Source organism: Sarcophilus harrisii, chromosome 2 (genome assembly GCF_902635505.1).
Source record: "Sarcophilus harrisii chromosome 2, mSarHar1.11, whole genome shotgun sequence".
NCBI classification, from domain to species: Eukaryota; Metazoa; Chordata; class Mammalia; order Dasyuromorphia; family Dasyuridae; genus Sarcophilus; species Sarcophilus harrisii.
In genome coordinates, this window is record NC_045427.1 from 305664970 (window position 1) to 305684661 (window position 19692).

At 36.4% G+C, this 19692-nt stretch overlaps 1 protein-coding gene across 8 annotated transcripts in view; it reads right to left on the reverse strand.

The window, feature by feature from the left end:
* Positions 1-19183, reverse strand: part of YLPM1 (YLP motif containing 1) — an 80608-nt gene extending 61425 nt beyond the window's left edge. For 4 of the 8 annotated variants that reach the window (XR_002770138.2, XM_031952517.1, XM_031952514.1 and 1 more), the window contains exons 1-4: positions 18147-19183; positions 5954-6190; positions 4302-4481; positions 2454-3475 (exon numbers count right to left, since the gene is read on the reverse strand). Coding sequence is in view for 5 of the 8 variants with exons in the window: in XM_031952517.1 (XP_031808377.1) it covers positions 2454-3475; positions 4302-4481; positions 5954-6190; positions 18147-19007 (2300 nt within the window). In the remaining 3 variants the exon portion in view is untranslated. The remainder of the gene's footprint in view (positions 1-2453; positions 3476-4301; positions 4482-5953; positions 6191-18146) is intronic. The other 4 variants (XR_004232001.1, XR_004232000.1, XM_023502080.2 and 1 more) reach the window with 2 other exon arrangements.
* Positions 19184-19692: the final 509 nt, after the last annotated feature.

Genomic DNA, 19692 nt, shown 5'->3' on the forward strand with positions numbered 1-19692 from the left:
GTTAAATAACAGTCCCCTTCTTATTCCATATATATTAACTAGATTCAGACAAAAATTTTTCTCATTTTATATAATTACATATTTTTTCTTTCGTGATCTCTTTACTTAGCCAAAATTTTGAAAATCACCTGACTTTGATGTTAGTCTAACGTAATTAATTCCTATCAAACTATTTTCCAGTTTTTTACAGTAGTTGCCAAATAGCTTGGTCATTAAATTTGAGAGTTTCTATCTTTATCTAGTAAGTTCAACTGATTTACTTTCATAATTTTTAACCAGTACCAAATAGTTTGATTACTGATTTATAATATAATCTGAGCTCTGAAAATACTATCATCCCAACTCCTTTATTCCTACTTTTTCCTTTATTTTGCTTGAGATTTTTGACCTTTTGTTCCTCCAAAAGAATTAGATTATATAGCTCCATAACATGTATCTTGTCTATTTGACTGACATACTAAATTTATTCAGAAGGTAGTCATTTTTATTATAGTAATGATTGTTCCTCCAATTTTTATTCATTCTTTATTTCTTTAAAGAGTATCTTAAAAATCTTACAAGAGAACTATAAGAATCATTTACTTATTTTCACCTCTTTAGTATTTGTCATCTGTTTTTCTCCACTCTCTAGCTGACAAATTATTTTTGGCAAACTGATAATCATTGCATAAAGTAAAAAGTATGTGAATACCAAATAAGTGTTAGATATGACACCGTACATGAATGTGTGCATTATTTTGTTCCTAATAAAATCAACTTACTGTTTATCTAAGACTTGTCTGAATTATATTAAAAATTATACCAAAATACTTGAAAGGAATAGCAAATTGTATATAGGAGATTTGCAGTTTCATGTACAATCATTTTTTATTGTGCTAAGTCACAGAATGTTTGTTTTATTCCATAAAGCAAACAAAAATTATGCAAAAAAGAGTATCTTGAAATCTTCATAGCAACTTTTTTTTTTTTTTTGGCTGAGGCAATTGGGTTTAAGTGAGTTGTTGAAAGTCACAGAACTAGGAAATGTTCCACCTAGCTGCCCCCATATCAACTATTTTTGATAAGGGTATGATATCCAAAATATTTAGAGGTAAATGTAAAAGACCAAGAGTCATTTTCCAGTGAATAAATCATATGAACAAATAGTTTTAAAAAGAACTCCAATATTCTTCCCACATGACTTAAGAACAAAAATCAATAAACATTTTTAAAGATTGAGTTGTTCTATCTCTCCCCCCAAAAATAAGCATTTGCAAATCTATTTACATTTTTACTGTATGTATACAGGAAAACTCTTAGATAATTTGTAGTTTTTGTATTATCTTGAATGGGATTTCTTTATTATTTCTGCCTAGATTTTGTCACAAAAAAGAATTTGTCCTATTTGTCACAGACACAGTTTACTATAAATTTCTTTTGAAACTTCCTACTTCACTGAAACTAATATCAGTTTGATTCCCTGTTGTTTTTAAAGTAAATCATTTTTTATCTTTGCAAATTTTCATGCATTCAATTTCTCTTTCCTCTTTGTTAATCTTAACATTTCTAAAAGTGCCTTCAAATACAAGAAGTAGAGCATCATTGCTTTATTCACATATTGAGACAGCCTCTGAGGTTTATTCAGTGCAGACACTAAACTTTGTGATATATATTCTTTACATTTAAAAATTGTTCTAGATCTACCCCTTTTATTATTATTATTCTGATATGATAATATCATTTAAGGTTTTTTTTTTATAATAAGGATTGAACTGTATCAAAGAATTTTTTGTATCTGCTGGTATGATCATGTGGCTTTTATTTTAATTATGATTATGTTGTTGATTTAATGCTATACTATTTTTGCATTGCTAATATATGTCCAACTTGGCTACAGTGAAATAATTTTTTGATATATTGTTCTATAAATCTTTTCTAGGATTTTATTTAAAAGTTTTTAATTTTAGGGGTAGCTAGGTGGCGCAGTGGATAGAACACCAGCCCTGAAGTCAGGAGGACCCGAATTCTAATCTGACCTCAAAAACAGCACTTCCTAGATGTGTGACCCTAGACACATCACTTAACCCCAATTGCATGGGGAGGGCGGGGGAAGTTTTTAATTTTATTCATTGTTAATATTGGCTTATAGGTATTTTTTGCTTCATCCCTCACTCGATTGGGTATCAGGACTATATTTGTCTCAAAAAATGAATCAGATAAGAGTACTTTTTTCTTAATTTTTGGAAATAACTTATGTAGAATAAATATTAGCTACATTTTAGACATCTTATAGAATTTACCTATAAATCTGGAACAGTGTTTTCCCTTGTAGTCAGATCAGTGATCTTCAAAGGTAAAAAGGAACACCCCAACAACAACCACCCAACAGAAAGTACATATTTTAACTATGTTAATTGAGTTTTTAACATTAGTTTCTATACAAATCATAATCAGCAAAGGAACATCAAACATACCTAGGACCGCCTCTTGGACCTTCTAAATAAGCACTTCTAGGAGGATCTGGAAGCAGCCCACCTGATCTCACTGGTGTATCTTTAATTGTGCTCCCAGGCTGATTTGAAGCAGGTGATGATCCTGTAGCAGGAATTTTGGATTCCATATGTCCTTGTTCAGATGAGAAAGAACTGAACGGCAGAGGAACTTTAGAGTTCACTTGTTCTGAAGAGCCCATGGATGATTTTATTGGAGGATGGTAAGGAGGAGGAGAACCAAAGGATATAGGAGTGGGAAGTAGTGCTGGTCTAGGTTTATCTGGAGCTTTTGAGCTTTGAGAATTGGTAGCTGGTGGAACTGATGTGGTAGTTAATTGAGGGGGTAAGCCTTGGGGAAGAACTCCTGAACTGAGATTTGGGGGAGGCATTCCTGGAGGGGGTGTTGCTGATGACAAAGGTGGAGGAGGCAATACGGGTGGGGCTGCTGTTGAGGAAAGGGATGGTGGAGGAAGAACAGGTGGAGGCCCAGTTGAAGAGAGAGATGGTGGAGGAAGAACTGGTGGAGGTCCAGCTGAAGGCAGAGATGGAGGCACCCCAGGTGGAGGAACAGATGTTGGTAGAGGAGGCATCACTGGTGGGGGCATCACAGGTGGGGGTACTGTGGCAGGCAGAGTAGGGGGCATAACTGGTGGTGGTAATGATGTTGACAGAGATGGAGGCAATACAGGAGGGGGCATTGTTGGTATTGCTGGAGGCATTTGAGAATATGGAACAAATGGAGGTGGTATTGTCATGCTTCCCATATACTGATTTTTCACATTCTGAAGTGTGCTCACTTTCTCCTGAAGGCTGGACTGAGTAGCTTTTAAATGTCCTTGCCATGAGTTCCACTGTTTCTCATACTCTTGAAGTTGATCTTTGTGAGGATAGGTATGGAGCTGTTCCTGCCACTGCTGAAACTCTCGTTCCCATTCTTTGAATAGATGCTGAAATTGCTGCTGCTGCATTTCATAATGCCGCAACTGCATATCTACAGACATAGTCTATAAAATGAAGAGAAAAAAATAATTAAAAATAATTAAAATAGGGGCTTCATTGTAATCAAAAGACTAAGTACATGGGAAAAAGAAAAACTGAAGACTTTAGAAAAGTAAACTTATTAATTTAAATAATATTCATTTTTTTCCTTTTGAAAATTTATTTAACATGTCTTCCACTTACCATATACTCAGGAAAAAAAAATAAGCAGAAAATCCTTAAAGGAAATATTTATTTCCTCAATTCAATTTCGAATATATCAACAATTGACTAAAAGAGACAAACATTTATCTCCCTTTATGTTGCTTTTGTGAAGGATTCCAGAGAAAATATAGTAAAACTGGATTTAAGTCAATTTCATAAGATAATCCTAACAGCTAGAGATCACCCTCTGATACCCTAAGTCTGGAAGTGAACAAAAAATTGTACAGTACAGCACCTTGGGCTTTCAAGCCTATAACAATAAGCAGAAACCCTCTCATACAGAAGGGAAAGCACCAGGCAACTGGAAAACCACTGCAGAAGACCCAATTGCTGTTGTTCATCTGATAATCTTAGTACTCTCCATATTTTATAAAGGCAACAATTGATAAAGAAAAGCATAGTTCTGTGAAAAAAAAAGTGATGGACTCGAAATCAGAGTACCCAGGTTCAAAACACAGCTTCATGTCTTTGAGTCTCTGCATCCTTATCAACAAAATAAGAAGGATGGATTAACAAACTGATCAAATTCTTTTACATTCAAAAATCTATAATCCAATGACTCTGTAATCTTAGATCCTAGGAACAAAGCTCATATCCTTTATACTGATCAATTAATGAGAAAGTAACCTGTATATGTGGTGGTTGCTGTATGATCTGCTGGTACTGTTGTAGGATCTGCTGTAGCTGGGCATGCTTCTGCATTATTCCCTGATACTGAAAGCCAACTCGATGATGCTGATGCTGCTGCCAGTGTGCCGCTGCAGCCTGTAATTGCTTTAACCTGGCCTCTTCTTCAGAGTCTTCAGACTAAAGAAAAAAGAATACATAATCAAAGTTATCGTGTATCTCTCTCTTTCTCTCTCTCACACACACACACATACACAATTGAGACTTGCATGGTATTTTAAAATTTCCCAGAGAGCCTTCAGTCCCTACAATTTATCTGACCAATTTGGGTGATCTTTCTTACCATATATGTGAAATGGCAAAGAGGGACTTCAACTTTACAGTAATAGCACCTGCCTGACAGAGTCTTGGGAAGATCAAATGAGATAATAATATCTGTAAAGTGCTAAGCACAGTGCCTGGCCCATAGAGGACACTTTATTCTTTAACCCCACAAGGGCCCATAATGAACATGGGAGTAGTTATTGTCATAATTATAAATCAAAATCTTCAGTTCTTCATTAGAGAGTGAACCTATATATTTATACATCTACTTTTTTTTTTCCCCTTTATATAAAATCTGAAAAGAGTTATGATCCTTTTCTTTCCATTTTTTGCAACTTTTATAACAAATGAAGCCAGATAACTATTACAGTCCAACAATTTCTTAGTTCAAACTTCTTAAGGAAATTATGAACTTTGGATTCTCACAATTTCTACTCTTCCTGAACCAATATTTAACATACGAATATGTCCTTAATACTAAGAACAAACTGCCACATAAAACAATAACATAGAAACGACTTAGAATAAAATTTAAAAGGATACAATGTTTGATAGCTTTCAAACTTTGAAAAGTGAATATCTAAAATAATTAAATATCCCTTCAGTATCTGGAAGTACATGGTGTAGAATAAAGAGTCTCTCTATCATCTGGAACTAAGTTAAGAGAAAAGAAATTTTCCTTAATTTATTAGTGATAGATGTAGCTATGCATTTTTCTCTAAAAGGTTATTTTTGGTGACTAGTATATTTTGTTTTGAGATAACAGATACTTCCCAAACTGCCCAAACCACCTGCTTCCCTGTTTATCCTTCTCTCTTGGAGTAAAATCACCAAATAATCAGCAATGCTTAGAACTGATATCATTTTTCAGTTATTGTCCATTATAAATAGAAAGGAAAGGATGTATAATTCAACTCTGATAATATGTTATTAACTTGATCTGTTGTATGTGACTTGAGTTTTGTTGCTTTTTAATGATGTCTTTACAATATTTTTTAATTAGTCTAGTATTTTATTATACAACAACATCACAAAAACAACTTTGAAAAACTTAAGAACTCTATACACACAATTATCAATCATAATTCCAGAGGACCCAGGATACAGACCAAGGCATGGCCAATGCAGGAATGTGTCCTGCCTGGTTACAAGGATTTTGAATTTTGTCGTGCTTTTTCTTTTCTTTTTTCTAATTTTAATTTTTAACTTTATATTTTTAAAGTCATTGAATACTGTTATTTTGGCTCTTTACCTCCAAATTATATACAGCCTACATATCCATTTTTAAAATCCCTACTTAATGCCAAGGAATTAAGTGTATGGCTTACCTGGGGTTCATCAGGAGGGAGAGGAGGTGGAACCTCTTCACTTGGGGGTGGTAATGGGGGGTCCTGACATGGAGGAGGTTCAGGGATTTGACTGGTTGTTGTAGTTTCTTCTTTCACTGGCTCTGGTGCATCTTTCACTACTCCAGGGCCCTTTAGTGGTTGCTGTCCCTGTGCATGTGCTTTAGCCCTTTGCTGCAGGCTAAGCAAGTGCTGCTTATACCAATACTGCTGCTGTTCCTACAAAGAAAATTATTTGTGAGAATCACTTATATAAGCTACTTATCTCTGAAAAAGGGTTGAGGAAAATAGAGTGAGTGAATGAGTGAGTGAGTGTGTGTGTGTGTGTGTTACGTGTGTGTGTTTATGTCTATGTATGAGGGCCTGTCTTTTTCAGGAAGCATGAAAGAGACAAATAGTTTTGAGCCACAAACTAGAGAAATACTTCCAATCCCTCCTCTTTGTGGAGGGAAACAAAACATCCTTGGGACATATAAAGTCAACACCTCTAAATAGAGATACCTCCTCCATATCCCTTCTTCCTCTCCCTCATTCTTTTTTAAAAGCATATGTTGCCATTCTAGATTAATCATAATCTAGAAATGTGGCTGGTTTGTTAGATGTCAGATCAGAAATAGTATGTTATTCTTTTAACATTCACTTAAGAGCTAATCTTTACTCCCATGTTTATGCAACTGATCTCATCATCTTATACCCAAAGAGCATAGCCAATCCCATTTCCTTCACAAAGCTTTATTTCAAATATTCCAACCTCCCAGCAATTTCTCCTTTCTCTGAACTTACTGCAATTATAGTTCACTGACTTAACTTTTTCTTTTATTGTTCTCTCATTGCTTCAGGCTTGTTGATCTTTTTTTCCCTCCAATTAAAATATGTTACTTATGCCTATATCTTCTTCCCCCCCTATCTCTACTGGTGCCACGTATAATATTGAGCACAAAAAGTCTGAGTGATATATTACTTTTTCTTTCTGTAGTGCTAAATCTCTCTGTAGTTCATTTTCCTGCTCAAAGGATTCAAAGGCTGCTAATTTATTGCCTCTAATATAAAATAAAAACTCCTCAATCCACAAACTGAGGCCCTCTACAATGTGAATCTTAACTACCTTTCCAGCTTTACTTAACACTGCTCCCCTACACAAAACCTGCATTCCCACCACACTGGAATACTAGCTATTTTTCTGAATCTGATCTCTGTCCTTTGTGCCACTAGTATCCTTCCTCTCAGAATCCTTTTCTTCCTTCAAGGCTCAACTCTCATGTCCCATCCTCAAACTAATCCTGATGCCTCTAATCTTTAGTGCTCACTCTCTTCCTCCTTAAATTATCTTGGATTTACTTCTCTGTATAAGTGTGAACAATGGAAGATTCTTGGAATCAGGAGCTACCTTTGTTTTTGTCTTTCATTCCTAGAAAGTAGCACACTGCTTTGAACACAGAAGATGTTTAATAAATATTTGTTGATTTGAAACAAAAACAGCATATCTCCCTATCTTCCATCTTGAAGTATAGTCTATACTTCAAAATTTTTAAGAATCTATGATTTCATTATTACAGGCAGGTACTCTACAAATGAAAATAGCAACCTTTCTGTAAATCAAGTAAATAGTTTTCAACTTTTCAGATAGTCAAAACTTATCACCATGAAGCCAGCAGAGAAACTCCAAACTTCACTAAGATGCTCCTTTGACAACCACCCCTGGGGGCAAATACCTTAAAAACTTTCCAGTTTGGGCAGGACCTACTAGAACTTGTACAATTCATTTTTGCAAAGCAATATGATATTATGTTAATAAAGTGGCTAAAATGTCCATACTCTTTGATACAAAGTTTTGACTGCTAGGCTTATACCTTAAAGAAGCCACTGATAAGAAAACAGTATCCATAAACACAATATGATTTTTATCATCACTTTTTGTGATAACAAAAAGATGAAAACAAAGTAGATGCTCACTGACTTGAGAATGGCTAAATGCAGTTTGGGTACACAATGAAATATTACTGTTGTGAGAAATTATGAAAGTGAAAAATATTAAGGAAATGAAGAAAGATCTACATAAGTTGATGCAAGAATGAAGACAAGTCAAGAAAACAACATATACAATGATTACAACAATATAAATGAAAACAAACAAAAATAAAGTCAAAATTATAAAGAATAAGCATGACTGTCAAGGCAGCGGGTGGCACAGTGAATAAAGCACCAGTCCCTAAAGTCAGGAGGACCTGAGTTCAAATCTGGTCTCAGACACTTAACACGTCCTAGCTGTGTGACCCTGGGCAAGTCACTTAATCCCAATTGCCTCAGAAAGAGAAAAGAATAAACATAGCCCAAAAGAAAAAAAATCTCATTCCACCACTTTTCAAAGATGAAAGGTCCATCATTCATGGATGTACTTTCAGACTTTCTCAATTAGTTACGTTGATTTTTTTTCCTTCTTTTTCTGTTTTGTTTTTTTAAAAAATGCTATTTATTGATAAGCTGATTTCAGAAAAGCCTGGGAAGACCTACATGATCTGATGCTGAGGGAAAAGAACAGAACCAGGAGAACACTGTATACATAAACAAGATTATATGATGATCAACTGTTTTGGTCAAATTTTTCTTGCACAATATGACAAATATGGAAATATGTTTAAAAGGATAGCATATATTAACTTATATCAGATAGTTTGCTGTCTTGGAGAGGGGTGAGGTAAGTAGAAAAATTTGGAACCCAAAGTTTTACAAAAATGAATGTTGAAAACTATCTCTACAACTATTTGGAAAAATAAAATATTATTGAGGGGAAAAAATGCTATTTATTACATGGGATGGACTTCTGGGAGGCCAAGGAGGAGGGAAAGAGATGCCAAAGGAAACTATGTTGATGTTTTTAAAAAAGACATCCAGTAATTTTGATTACGTTAAATTAAAAAGTTTTTGTACAAACAAAACCAATTCAGCCAAGATTAGAAGGGAAGCAGGAAAATTTTTATATCTAAGGGCTTTGATAAAGGCCTCATTTCTAAAATATATTGAGAATTAACTCAAATTTTTAAGAATACAAGTCGTTCTTCAATTGATAAATGATCAAAGGATATTAAAAAGATAATTAAAGCCATTTCTAGTCATGGAAAAATGCTCTAAATCATTATTAAAGAAAATGCAAATTAAAACAAAAAATACCTCCCACATTAGCTAAGATGACAGGAAAAGATGATAAATGTTGGCAGGGCTTTGGGAAAACTGGGACACTAATACATTGTTGGTGGAGTTGTGAACTTATCTAACTATTCTGGAGAGTTAATTTGGAACTATGAACAATGGGCTATCAAACTGTGCATACCCTTTGGATCCAGCAGTGTTTCAATTGGGTCTGAATCACAAAGAGATCACTAAAGAGGGAAAAGAATCCAAATGTGCAAAAATGTTGGTAGCAGCCCTTTTTGTAGTGGCAAGGAACTGGAAACTGAGTAGATGCCCATCATTTGGGGAATGACTGAATAAGTTATGGTATGTGAATGTCATGGAATATTATTGTTCTATAAGAAATGATCAGCGGGATGATTTCAGAAAGGCCCGGAGAGATTTACATGATGTGATGCCAAGTGAATTGAGTAGAACCAAAAGAACATTATACACAGCAATAACAAGATAACGTGATAATCAACTCTGAAAAGATTTGGCTCTTTTCAACAATGAGATAGATGATTCAAGTTAATTCCAATAGACATGGGATAGGGAGAGCCATCTGCATTCTGAAAGAGATTATAGGGACTGAATGTGGATCACAACATGGTATTTTCACCATTTTTGTTGTTTTACTTGTTTTCTTTTCTCATTCTTTTCCTTTTTGATCTGATTTTTCTTGTGCAGCATGATAAGTGTGGAAATATATTTAGAATTATTTAGAAGAACTAACCATGATTACTTGCTGTTTAGAGGAGGAGGAAGGAGAAAAATTTGTAACACAAGGTTTTGCAAGGGTGAATGTTGAAAACTACATGTATTTTGAAAATAAAAAGCTATTCAAAAATTTTAAAAAGATATTCAGAAGAATGTATGTATACACACACACACACACACACATATAAACAAAAACCCGAGTGAGCCTTAAAGAAGTACATAAGGCTTATTTTGATACAAATACCATTTTCTTACTCCTAAGTACTCCATCTACTTTTTTTTTTTTCCTTACAAATTTGTGAGGAAGCAATCATTTCCATTGTGTAGCGAGTACTGGACCTTCAGTCAGAAATGAGTTTAAATCCAGGCTTAAAGACTTACTGTGTAACTCTAGGCAAATTATGTAACTGCAGCCTGTCTCAGTTTCCTCATTTGTAAATGAGAATAATTAGCCACCTATCTCTTCCCAGGGTTATTATGAAGACAAAATGAAATAATATTTATAAAGTGCTTTGCAAATCTAAAACACTCTATTAATGCTAATTATTACTACATAACATGATACTAGAAAATACTATAAGGCATTTCAAGTCAAGGAAATGTACAGTTTATATTTTGTTCAGAAAAAGAGCTGAGTAAATAAATTACCTCCTCCAGGAATGAATGAAAAAGCATGTAATAATTCCTGTACTGTACATAATTTACTTACATCAGATTGCTTGCTGTCTTGGGAAGGGGGAGATAAGGAAAAGAGGGAGAAAAATTTGGAACACAAAGTCTTATGAAAATAATTGCTGAAAACTATCTTTGCATGTATTTGGAAAAACAAAATACTATTGAGAAAAAAAAAGTTTAATTCCTATGCACAAGACCCTATATTCCAAGAGTTGGTGAAATTGAAAAGTAAGACATCTCTCAAAGAGTTTACACTGTAATAGGGCAGACAACATACATAGATTTCTGCTATGAGTCAGACCCAATGGTTCTTAGGATGCAGAAATAGAGAAGATGACAGGACACCTTTTTAAATATAATTTCCACTGTTTCTGATGTTGGTTACATTCCAATTACAGTTGGATAATGTAAATTTATTATAAGTTCAGATCACATTATATGCCCAATTTCTTAATATTTCAAAGCAAAAAAAAAAAAAAAAGACATTTTAAAGAATTAATTTTTATTTGTACTTCTATTCTTAAACTTAAAGCATTAAAAGATTCTGCCTGAATTAGTTAATTGATAAATTCTTTGAGACTATAAGCATAAACAATGCCAAGATGCATAAATTATAAAATCAAAAAAAAAAAAAAAAAACACCTAACAGTAAATGTTTAGAAGTGTCATATATCGGTACATGTTTAAAAAAAAAAAAAAAGTCTGTAACACAATAATACAAGAGGAAAGTCTCTTAAGTAATCAAAATTAATTTTAATAATCACATATGCCAAAAAACTTTTTGTTCAAAATTAAAATTTGATTGTTCCTGTAAAAGGAAGACAATTTAAAGTGTACAGAAGAGGCTAGCCTATAAATTGCACACTCTTATTTGGAATAATTGTACACAAAATTTTCTATCTGTTCAGAAGACACTGGAATTTTTGTGGGTTAGAGTTATAAGTGGACAACTATTATACATTTATTAAGTGCTTACCAGATGCCAGGGATTGTGCTAAACCAAGAAACTAACATTCAAATAAGGGAGACAATATGTAAACTACATAAGTACCTACAAAATAACAAGATAAATGGCAAAGATTTTCTTAGTAGAAACACATTAGCATTAAGGTGAACTGGAATAGTCTTTTGTAGAAGGAATTTTAGCTGAGACTTAAAGAAAATCAGGAAAGCAGAGATAGAGAGAGCATTCTAAGTATGGAGGACAGCTAATGATAATGAGATGGAATGTTTTGTGGGAGGAACAGTATGGATCATAGAATACTTGAAGAACAATAAAGTATAGGAAGACTAGAAAAGGAAGAGCCAGCCAGCTTATAAAAGGTTTTAAAAGCCAGTGGATTTCATGTTTGATCTTTGAGCTAATAATTGAAATTAACTAAATTAACTAAATTTTTAACTAAATTCTTCATTGATCTCTAATACTATCTTCCCCCTAAGTGATGGAAGAATAGAGCAAGGACTTCAAGCCAGGAAGATCTGAGTTCAAATCAGACTTCAGACACTTACTAGCCATGTAATCCTGGGCAAGTCACTTCACCCTGTTTCCCTTGTCTATAAAAGGATTTGAAGAAATGATAAACACTTCCAGTACCTTTTTTTTTTTTTTTTTTTTTTTTTTTTGAGGAGTTGGGGTTAAGTGACTTGCCCAGGGTCACACAGCTAGGCCGTGTTAAGTATCTGAGATCACATTTGAACTCAGGTCCTCCTGACTTCAGGGCTGGTGCTCTATCTATTGTGCCATCTAACTGCCCCACTTCCAGTACCTTTACCAAAAAAACTCCAAATGGGATCACAAAAAGTCAAACATAACTGAAAGATCTCAACAATAAAGTAAAGGGAATCATCCATCCTTTCAATCTTCAACTTGAATGAAATATCAAAAAGTCAATCAGTCTCAAATTATCTACATGCTCATTTCAGAAGAAATTAAAAAACTAGAGAAAATGATTGTGGGACCAAGAAAGATCAATAACAGGAGACGTACCACCACAACTGGAAATGTTCAAAAATGTCCTGACATTTGAAATAAGAGAATGTCTTTAAGTTACAGCCCAATGAGCCTAACTTCAACTCCTGGGAAGATTCTAGAAGAGATTAATCATTAGTTAACATTTAAAAAAATATTTCGTGATCAAAGAAACCATCATTGTTACAAGAACAAGTCACAGGAGATTTTGGGTCCTTGGATCTCTCTGAAGGATCCAAACTCAGTGAAGCAATGTCCAATTACTCTGCCGTAGCTTATATATATATATATATATATATATATATATATATATATATATATAAAGCAAAAACAGTAACAAGTCATATCAAATCTGAGAATACCTACATTTGCTCACTTCATCTTGCACCAGAGGTTCTAATCTTCCCACAGCTGAAAGTATATGGCCACAATGGACTTAAGAAAAAACTGACAACTGACCAGGAGCCAAGATGACCTTTATCCTCACAAATATTTTAAAAGAATATTAAAAATAAACTTTAAAATATGGGGTCAGACTGATATAAAATGGTGGCAAAAATAATGATCAGGAGAACAAGAAGATGAAGAAGTGAATATGGTTGCTCAGTTTTTCTGGGATGCTGACATAAAAGACTTGTGATGTTTTTATGGATATTTTCTATGTTGTGGCTATATCATCTTGCACCAGAGGTTCTAATCTTCCCACAGCTGAAAGTATACGGCCACAATGGACTCAAGAAAAAACTGACAACTGACCAGGAGCCAAGATGACCTTTATCCTCACAAATATTTTAAAAGAATATTAAAAATAAACTTTAAAATATGGGGTCAGACTGATATAAAATGGTGGCAAAAATAATGATCAGGAGAACAAGAAGATGAAGAAGTGAATATGGTTGCTCAATTTTTCTGGGATGCTGACAGAAAAGACTTGTGATGTTTTTATGGATATTTTCTATGTTGTGGCTATATTTGAAGAGTAGGGCAAAGAACAGACCACAAAGAAACATGAATTGGTTATATTTCTGGTAGACAATTCAACAAACATTTGTATCTATGTCTTATTAAAATAAAGATGGGTGATTTTTTTTTTTGGCTGTTTGCTTGGTTTTTTCTTTCACTTTTTTTTTCTCTCCACTTTTGATCTGACTTTTCTTGTACAGTACAACAAATATGGGGAAATGTTTAGAAGATTTGCCCCTATTTAACCTATATCAGATTGCTTGCTATCTTGGGGAGAGAGGAGGGAGGGAGAAAAATTTGGAACAAAGTTTTGCAAAGGTGAATGTTGAAATCTTTGCAAGTATTTGGAAAAATAAAATACTATTAAAAAAATAAAGATTGGTGAGAGTTTAATAACTGAATCTTATAAGAGAACCTAAGTATTATGAGCCAATTGGGAATCTCACAAATAGACACCATCTACTTAGACAAAGTACCAGTTTTCAAAGAATGGTAACAATGATTCAGTCATCCTACAAAAAGTAGTAACAATGATATCAACTTGTCTTGTTACTGTTGCTGTCACCTACAAGCCTATTAGTCACTTTCTCCTTTTTTTAAGGATCATGGATTTAGAAGTAGATAAGACTTAGAGGTTTTCTGGTCTGTTCTCTTCATTTTACAGATGAAGAAACTGAAGCTCAGAAAGGTTAAATGACTTCCCCAACCTCACACAGCTGGTAAGCATACTAAGCAGGATTTAAATTCAGGTCCTTTGGCTTGAATCAAGGTTTTTTTTTTTTTTAACTGTACCAGGCAATCTCCTAAAAGAATCTCTTGTAAAAGAACTTGTACTTGAGGATGCCAATAACCAAACAGAATGTCCCTTTAAATATCCTGACTCCTAGTTTGTCACTTCTTCAGTGCCAATGATTTCCTCCCTTTTACCTCAGCTACACCCAGGAGTAATCACAAGATAGTATCATTACTTCATGTTATTAGTTTCTGATATTCTCCTTTCTCACATTAATTTCTTGACTTCTTTTCTGTTTTACCTCTCTCTAAGAATTTATTCTTCATCCTTACCACCACCTTAGTTCCAAGACCATTTCTATACTTTCTCCTTTCTCATCCTTACTCTAGGCTCACTTTCTTATCAACAATCTGGACAAGTTAAACTGTGCATTATCTTTCTCTCTTAAATCCTTGCTCCTCTGTCCTTCCACCATTCACATCTGTTCATTTTCAACCCTAAGTCACCTTCTCATTGCCACCATTATTACCTCCTCTACTCCACTTACCACTTGCCTTTCTCTACTCATACTTCTTGGGTTGCTGATACTGCTAGAGTAGTCAAATAACTATAACAACTGAATCCAATAGAAATTAAAGTAGTATCTAATATTACTAGATACCTTGCACTTATAAGCCATTCTTTTTACTCTTCCCAGAATTATTTTACCCCCACAGTAACTGACTGAATCTTGTCCTTTTCCTCAAGCCACTTCCACTCCATCTCTCATATGAGAGAAATCCATAAATTTATAATTCCCTTCATTGACTCTATTTCATACTTTATTACCTTCTACCATCCTCAAATTACTTCAGATTGTTCCAATTTGAGGAAAAGACTTCTCTTCTTGCCAATGCTAATTCCTTTATTCATATGCCTGATTTCATCTCCTCCAAAAAACCTTCCCTTCCTGTTCATTCCCTCCCTTACCACAAAATCATTCCTTAACTGGCTCATTCCCTAATGCCTAAAAATACTCTTAAAAGCTCCATTCATCCTTGATAAAGTTTTCACTTGCCCATATCTTTTTATCACTCTATCGTCCTATATCTTCACTCACTGCTAGATCCAAGAAAGAGTTGTCTATACTCAAGACTTCCACTTCCTCACTTTTCAGTCCCTGGCTTCTGAACTCTCCACTCTGCTCTCTCAGAAGTTACCAAATCCAATGGCATTTTCTCAGTCTTCTTCCTTTTTGAATACTCTGCTGCATCTGACACTACAAAAAAGGCCTTCTTTTGCTCTTTCCTCTCCTGGTTTTCATAAATGGTTCATAAGATCATAAATAGACAGAAAGGATGTTAGAGATAAATAATCCAACCCCTTCATTTTATGGATGAGGAACCAGAAGCCCAAATGAAGCTTTTGGTAGTTGTCTGTCCTTCATTTTCAAAGAGGATAAATGATATTCTGGGTAATTATCTTGACTAGCTTGTGAAATGGATTTAGGCAAGGCAAAACAGCACAAAGTTTTTGGCTTCATTCTCTCATTCTTCCAAGTCCAGTAGTAAGAAAAAAGTTATGAAGAGTGATGATGGTCCAGGATGTATTGGATGATCCTGTCATCTTCAATGTCTGACTAAGCTCTAAGCACTCCACAGCTCCTGCTTCAACCACCTCCATGTCATGGGAACAGATTCTTCTTATCCTCTCATTCTGCCAGGGGAAGTATTCACAGGCTTGGAGTAGATACCTCTTTAACTCACAGGTTTGAAACGTATCAATTATACTCAAAATGGTTTTGTCCATCTGCCAAGACAATTTATTGGGATGTGGTCACTGTGTGTGGCTTCTTGGAGCAACAGGTGAGAGTTATCTACTATTGCCAAGTAGATAAGCAGCCCTGAAAAGGTTCAGCAAACCCTCATATCCGAAGTGCTTGTTTGTTCTTCCTTCTGGAAGAGGACCATGGTATCAAGGAGGTGATGCCATGACATGCAAGTGAACTGGATTTAAGTGAGGGAGGCCCGAATCAAAGGTGCTAATTCTTTTTGAACAAACTATTTACTCCAGAACAAACTATACAGAGGGTTACACAGATAGTAAATAGCAAACCCACAACTCAACCCAAATCCAGGATTCTTTTTATTATACCACACCCTTCCCTTCTCTTATAAAACTTATCAAACCTCGAAATACAATCGACATTTAATGAATTTTTTTTTTCCCCTTCTCCCCTTGTTTCTTAAGTCTCCTTAGTTGGATCATTGCAAATCTCTCACTCCCAATTCATAGATGTCTTCCAAGACTCCATCCTAGGCTTTTTTCTTCTTTAATTCTTTTCCCATCAGTTATCTTATCAATTCCATCTCAATGCAGACTCTAAACAACTCTAGTAGTACCATGTTTCCAACCGTTTCCTGGACATCTCTACCTAGATATCATATTATGTCAATATTTCAAACTAAATTTATCCAAAACCAAACTCACTTAAGCCTTTTTAAGTCTACCCTTCTTCCAAACTTTCCCATTTCCAGTTTCACCAAAGTTTCACCAGTTTCCAAATTACTCAGGTTATATTTGACTCCTCTTTTCTCACCCAATACCACCTCTTCCCCCAGGCAAATAGTTGCTGAGTATTGTTCCTTCTTTTATCTTCTCCACTGCTACCACCCTAGTTTGTAATCATCTCTTCTGGCCAGAATTATTATTGTCTCCAGTTTCTCCCCATCACCACCCTTTTTTCCTTTACAAAGCAGCAGTTCCTTATTGCCTATTAAATAAAATTCAACCCCATTAGCACCAACCTATACATATTTCATTTTATTCCACTTTATACATTCCAGCCAAATTAGAATATCAAATACAGGGAACACTTAGTATTCCATCTCCTGCCTTTAGGCAGTCACACAAGCAGTGGCGATCTCATCTACAAAGACTTTTCATGTCCTCACAATCACTCCCCAACTCCCAATCATTAGTATTTTCTGTCCTCAAATTATCTTGTATTAACTTATCTGTGCATAGGTTGTATTATCCCAACTTTAGTAAAATATAAGCTCCTTAAGGGCAGGCTTCCATCTCTCTAATTTAGAAGAGTGCCAATACTGCATTTAATGTTTGTGAAATTCAATTGAATTACTAATGACCAAGATGATGGAATTCATCTATTGTTGCAGGGTAAAAGATGTATGAATTTATAACTAATTTTCTGAGCCAATGATTCCTCAACAAGGTTAAATGTAAAGAGAGAAACCTGTGTAACTACAAAGGAAATGCTTTCAGGGAAGAGCCATCAAATATAAAACAATTACCACTCTTAACAAGGCTACTCTTGACAAAACAATCCTCATTTTCCAAAACCATTTTGAATTGGGCAGTGAAAAGAACCTTAGTTATTAGAAAGTTAAAATTACTTAGCTATAAATGGCTGTCAGAATTTATACACACACACACACACACACACACATATATGGCTAAAATTAGGCAAATATTGATATGTTTAGGGTATATAACACAAACCAGGTTTCTTTATTTTTTCAAAGGATATTTTGGTTTAAATTACTATGGAAAAGCAATTTACCATGTTTAGCAGTAATTATGAGTTTAGTAGCACTTTTTAAAGAATTAAACTTGAAATTTAACTGAAATGTCATCCTTTACTCATCTCACTAATCCTGAGTATTTAAAATCTCTTTAAATGTTTACAATTTTATAAAGTATAAATCTCTCTCAAGCAGAAAAGAGATTGTGTAACCTTGATTATTTCCTTGGTCTGTATGCTTGGGTTAGACCTTTTTATATTTTCATAATCCTCTGGATTTATTCCTAATAAAATTGAACCAAACTAACCAAAGAAAAACCCTCCAGATTCTAAAAATATGCATGCTCCATTAAGGAACTTTCTTTCTTTAGTGAATCTTTAAAATCTCCAACTGGCCAAGCCTCTGTTCAACATGAATGCTTACCTGTGGGGTCATAGTGGAAGGATCTGGGGCTGGCTGCTCAGCACTTGTGTTCTTGGCACCACTCTCCAATGGCTCTTGCTGGGCAGTTGTACTTGTACCAGAAGGGCTGGGTTGTGGTGGAGCCAACTGTGATTTGGAATGGGACTGTGAAGAGTGGGAAGGAGATGACTGGGACTGGGCCAAGTAAGGCTGGGAATGGGGCAAATAAGACTGAGAGGAGGTGGAGTAGGAAGAGGTGGATTGGGAAGGTGCGATATAGGACTGGGAGGGTGGGGATTGGGAAGGGGATGGTTGAGCTGGTGCCAGGTAGGACTGGGATGAGGACTGGGGGAAATAAGAAGGCGGGGGCTGACTGGGCATGTAGGTCTGGGACGGAGGGATGTAGGAACCGGGGGGCACTGGGGGGGATTCGGGCGGCGAGTCCAGTTCCATGGGTACTGGGCCAGGGGGCCCGTCTCGGTGCTGCTGCTGGAGCATCTGGTGCTTGTACTGCTGCTGCTTCTGATAGCTTAAGACCGGCCCTGGCGGCGGGGGCATCGGCGGAGGCGGCGGCTGCCAGTCCCCGTAGCCCCCTCCGGGCATGACCGGAGGGGGCGGCAAGGGCGGCGGGGGGAGATGATGGGGCTGAAGGACGCACTGCATCTGCTTCTGGTGCATCTGCTGCAGCTGTTGGAGCTGCGCCAAGTGCTGCTCGCGGAAGCTCAGGAAGCCCGAGGAGGCAGGGGCCGCCGGCGCCGCCGCGCTCGAGTAGCCGCCGGGCCCCGGGGAGGCCTCGGGGAGCCCCACGGGCGGGGGCGGCGGAGGCACCGGGGGCGGCGGATAATGGCTGGCCCCGCCATACCGGCCCCAGGTCGGGTACATGTCGGAGGAGGGGGCAGAGCGATCCCCGGCGCCGTTACTCGTCGCAACCGACCCAGAGGTCTGCAGCCGCCGCGACAGCCGGAACTCGCGGCGTCTCCAGGCCCCGGAGCGTGTAAACGGAGCGCGCAAAGGCGCAGGCGCCGAACGCCTTCGCCCGCGACTGCAGAGGCGAAAGCAGGGGCGGGGCCTGCCCCGCTGCGCTTGCGCAGGAACCATCGAGAGGAGAACAAAGGCAAGATAGAGAGGCCCTGCCTTGTGTTGACTCTTGGTTGCCACCTTCCTTCAGGCCGGGAAATTGTCTCCGGCTGTAGAACACTGCCGTAGAATCACACACTGTTTAGAGCTCCACGCTCCCCTGGAAGATATGGTCCGTGTCACAAGATCAAAGGTCAAGAGTTAGAAGGGACAGACATCATCATCTAATGCCCTCTTATTTTTACAGATGAAAAAGCTAAAACCGAAATGATCCCCTGCGTAGCAATTCCCTAGCCTGGCATTCCACTTCTCTGTGATCTGAATCAACCTCCTTTCCAGACTTATCTTTAACAAACGATGTAACAGAAATTGGAGACATTCAGAGTCGAAAGAAACGAATCTTCTAGACCACCCCTTTCCTTTTTTTTTTTTTTTTTTTTTTTTTTTTTTTAAGCAGATGAGTAAATGAAAACCCCAATGTGAATGGTTG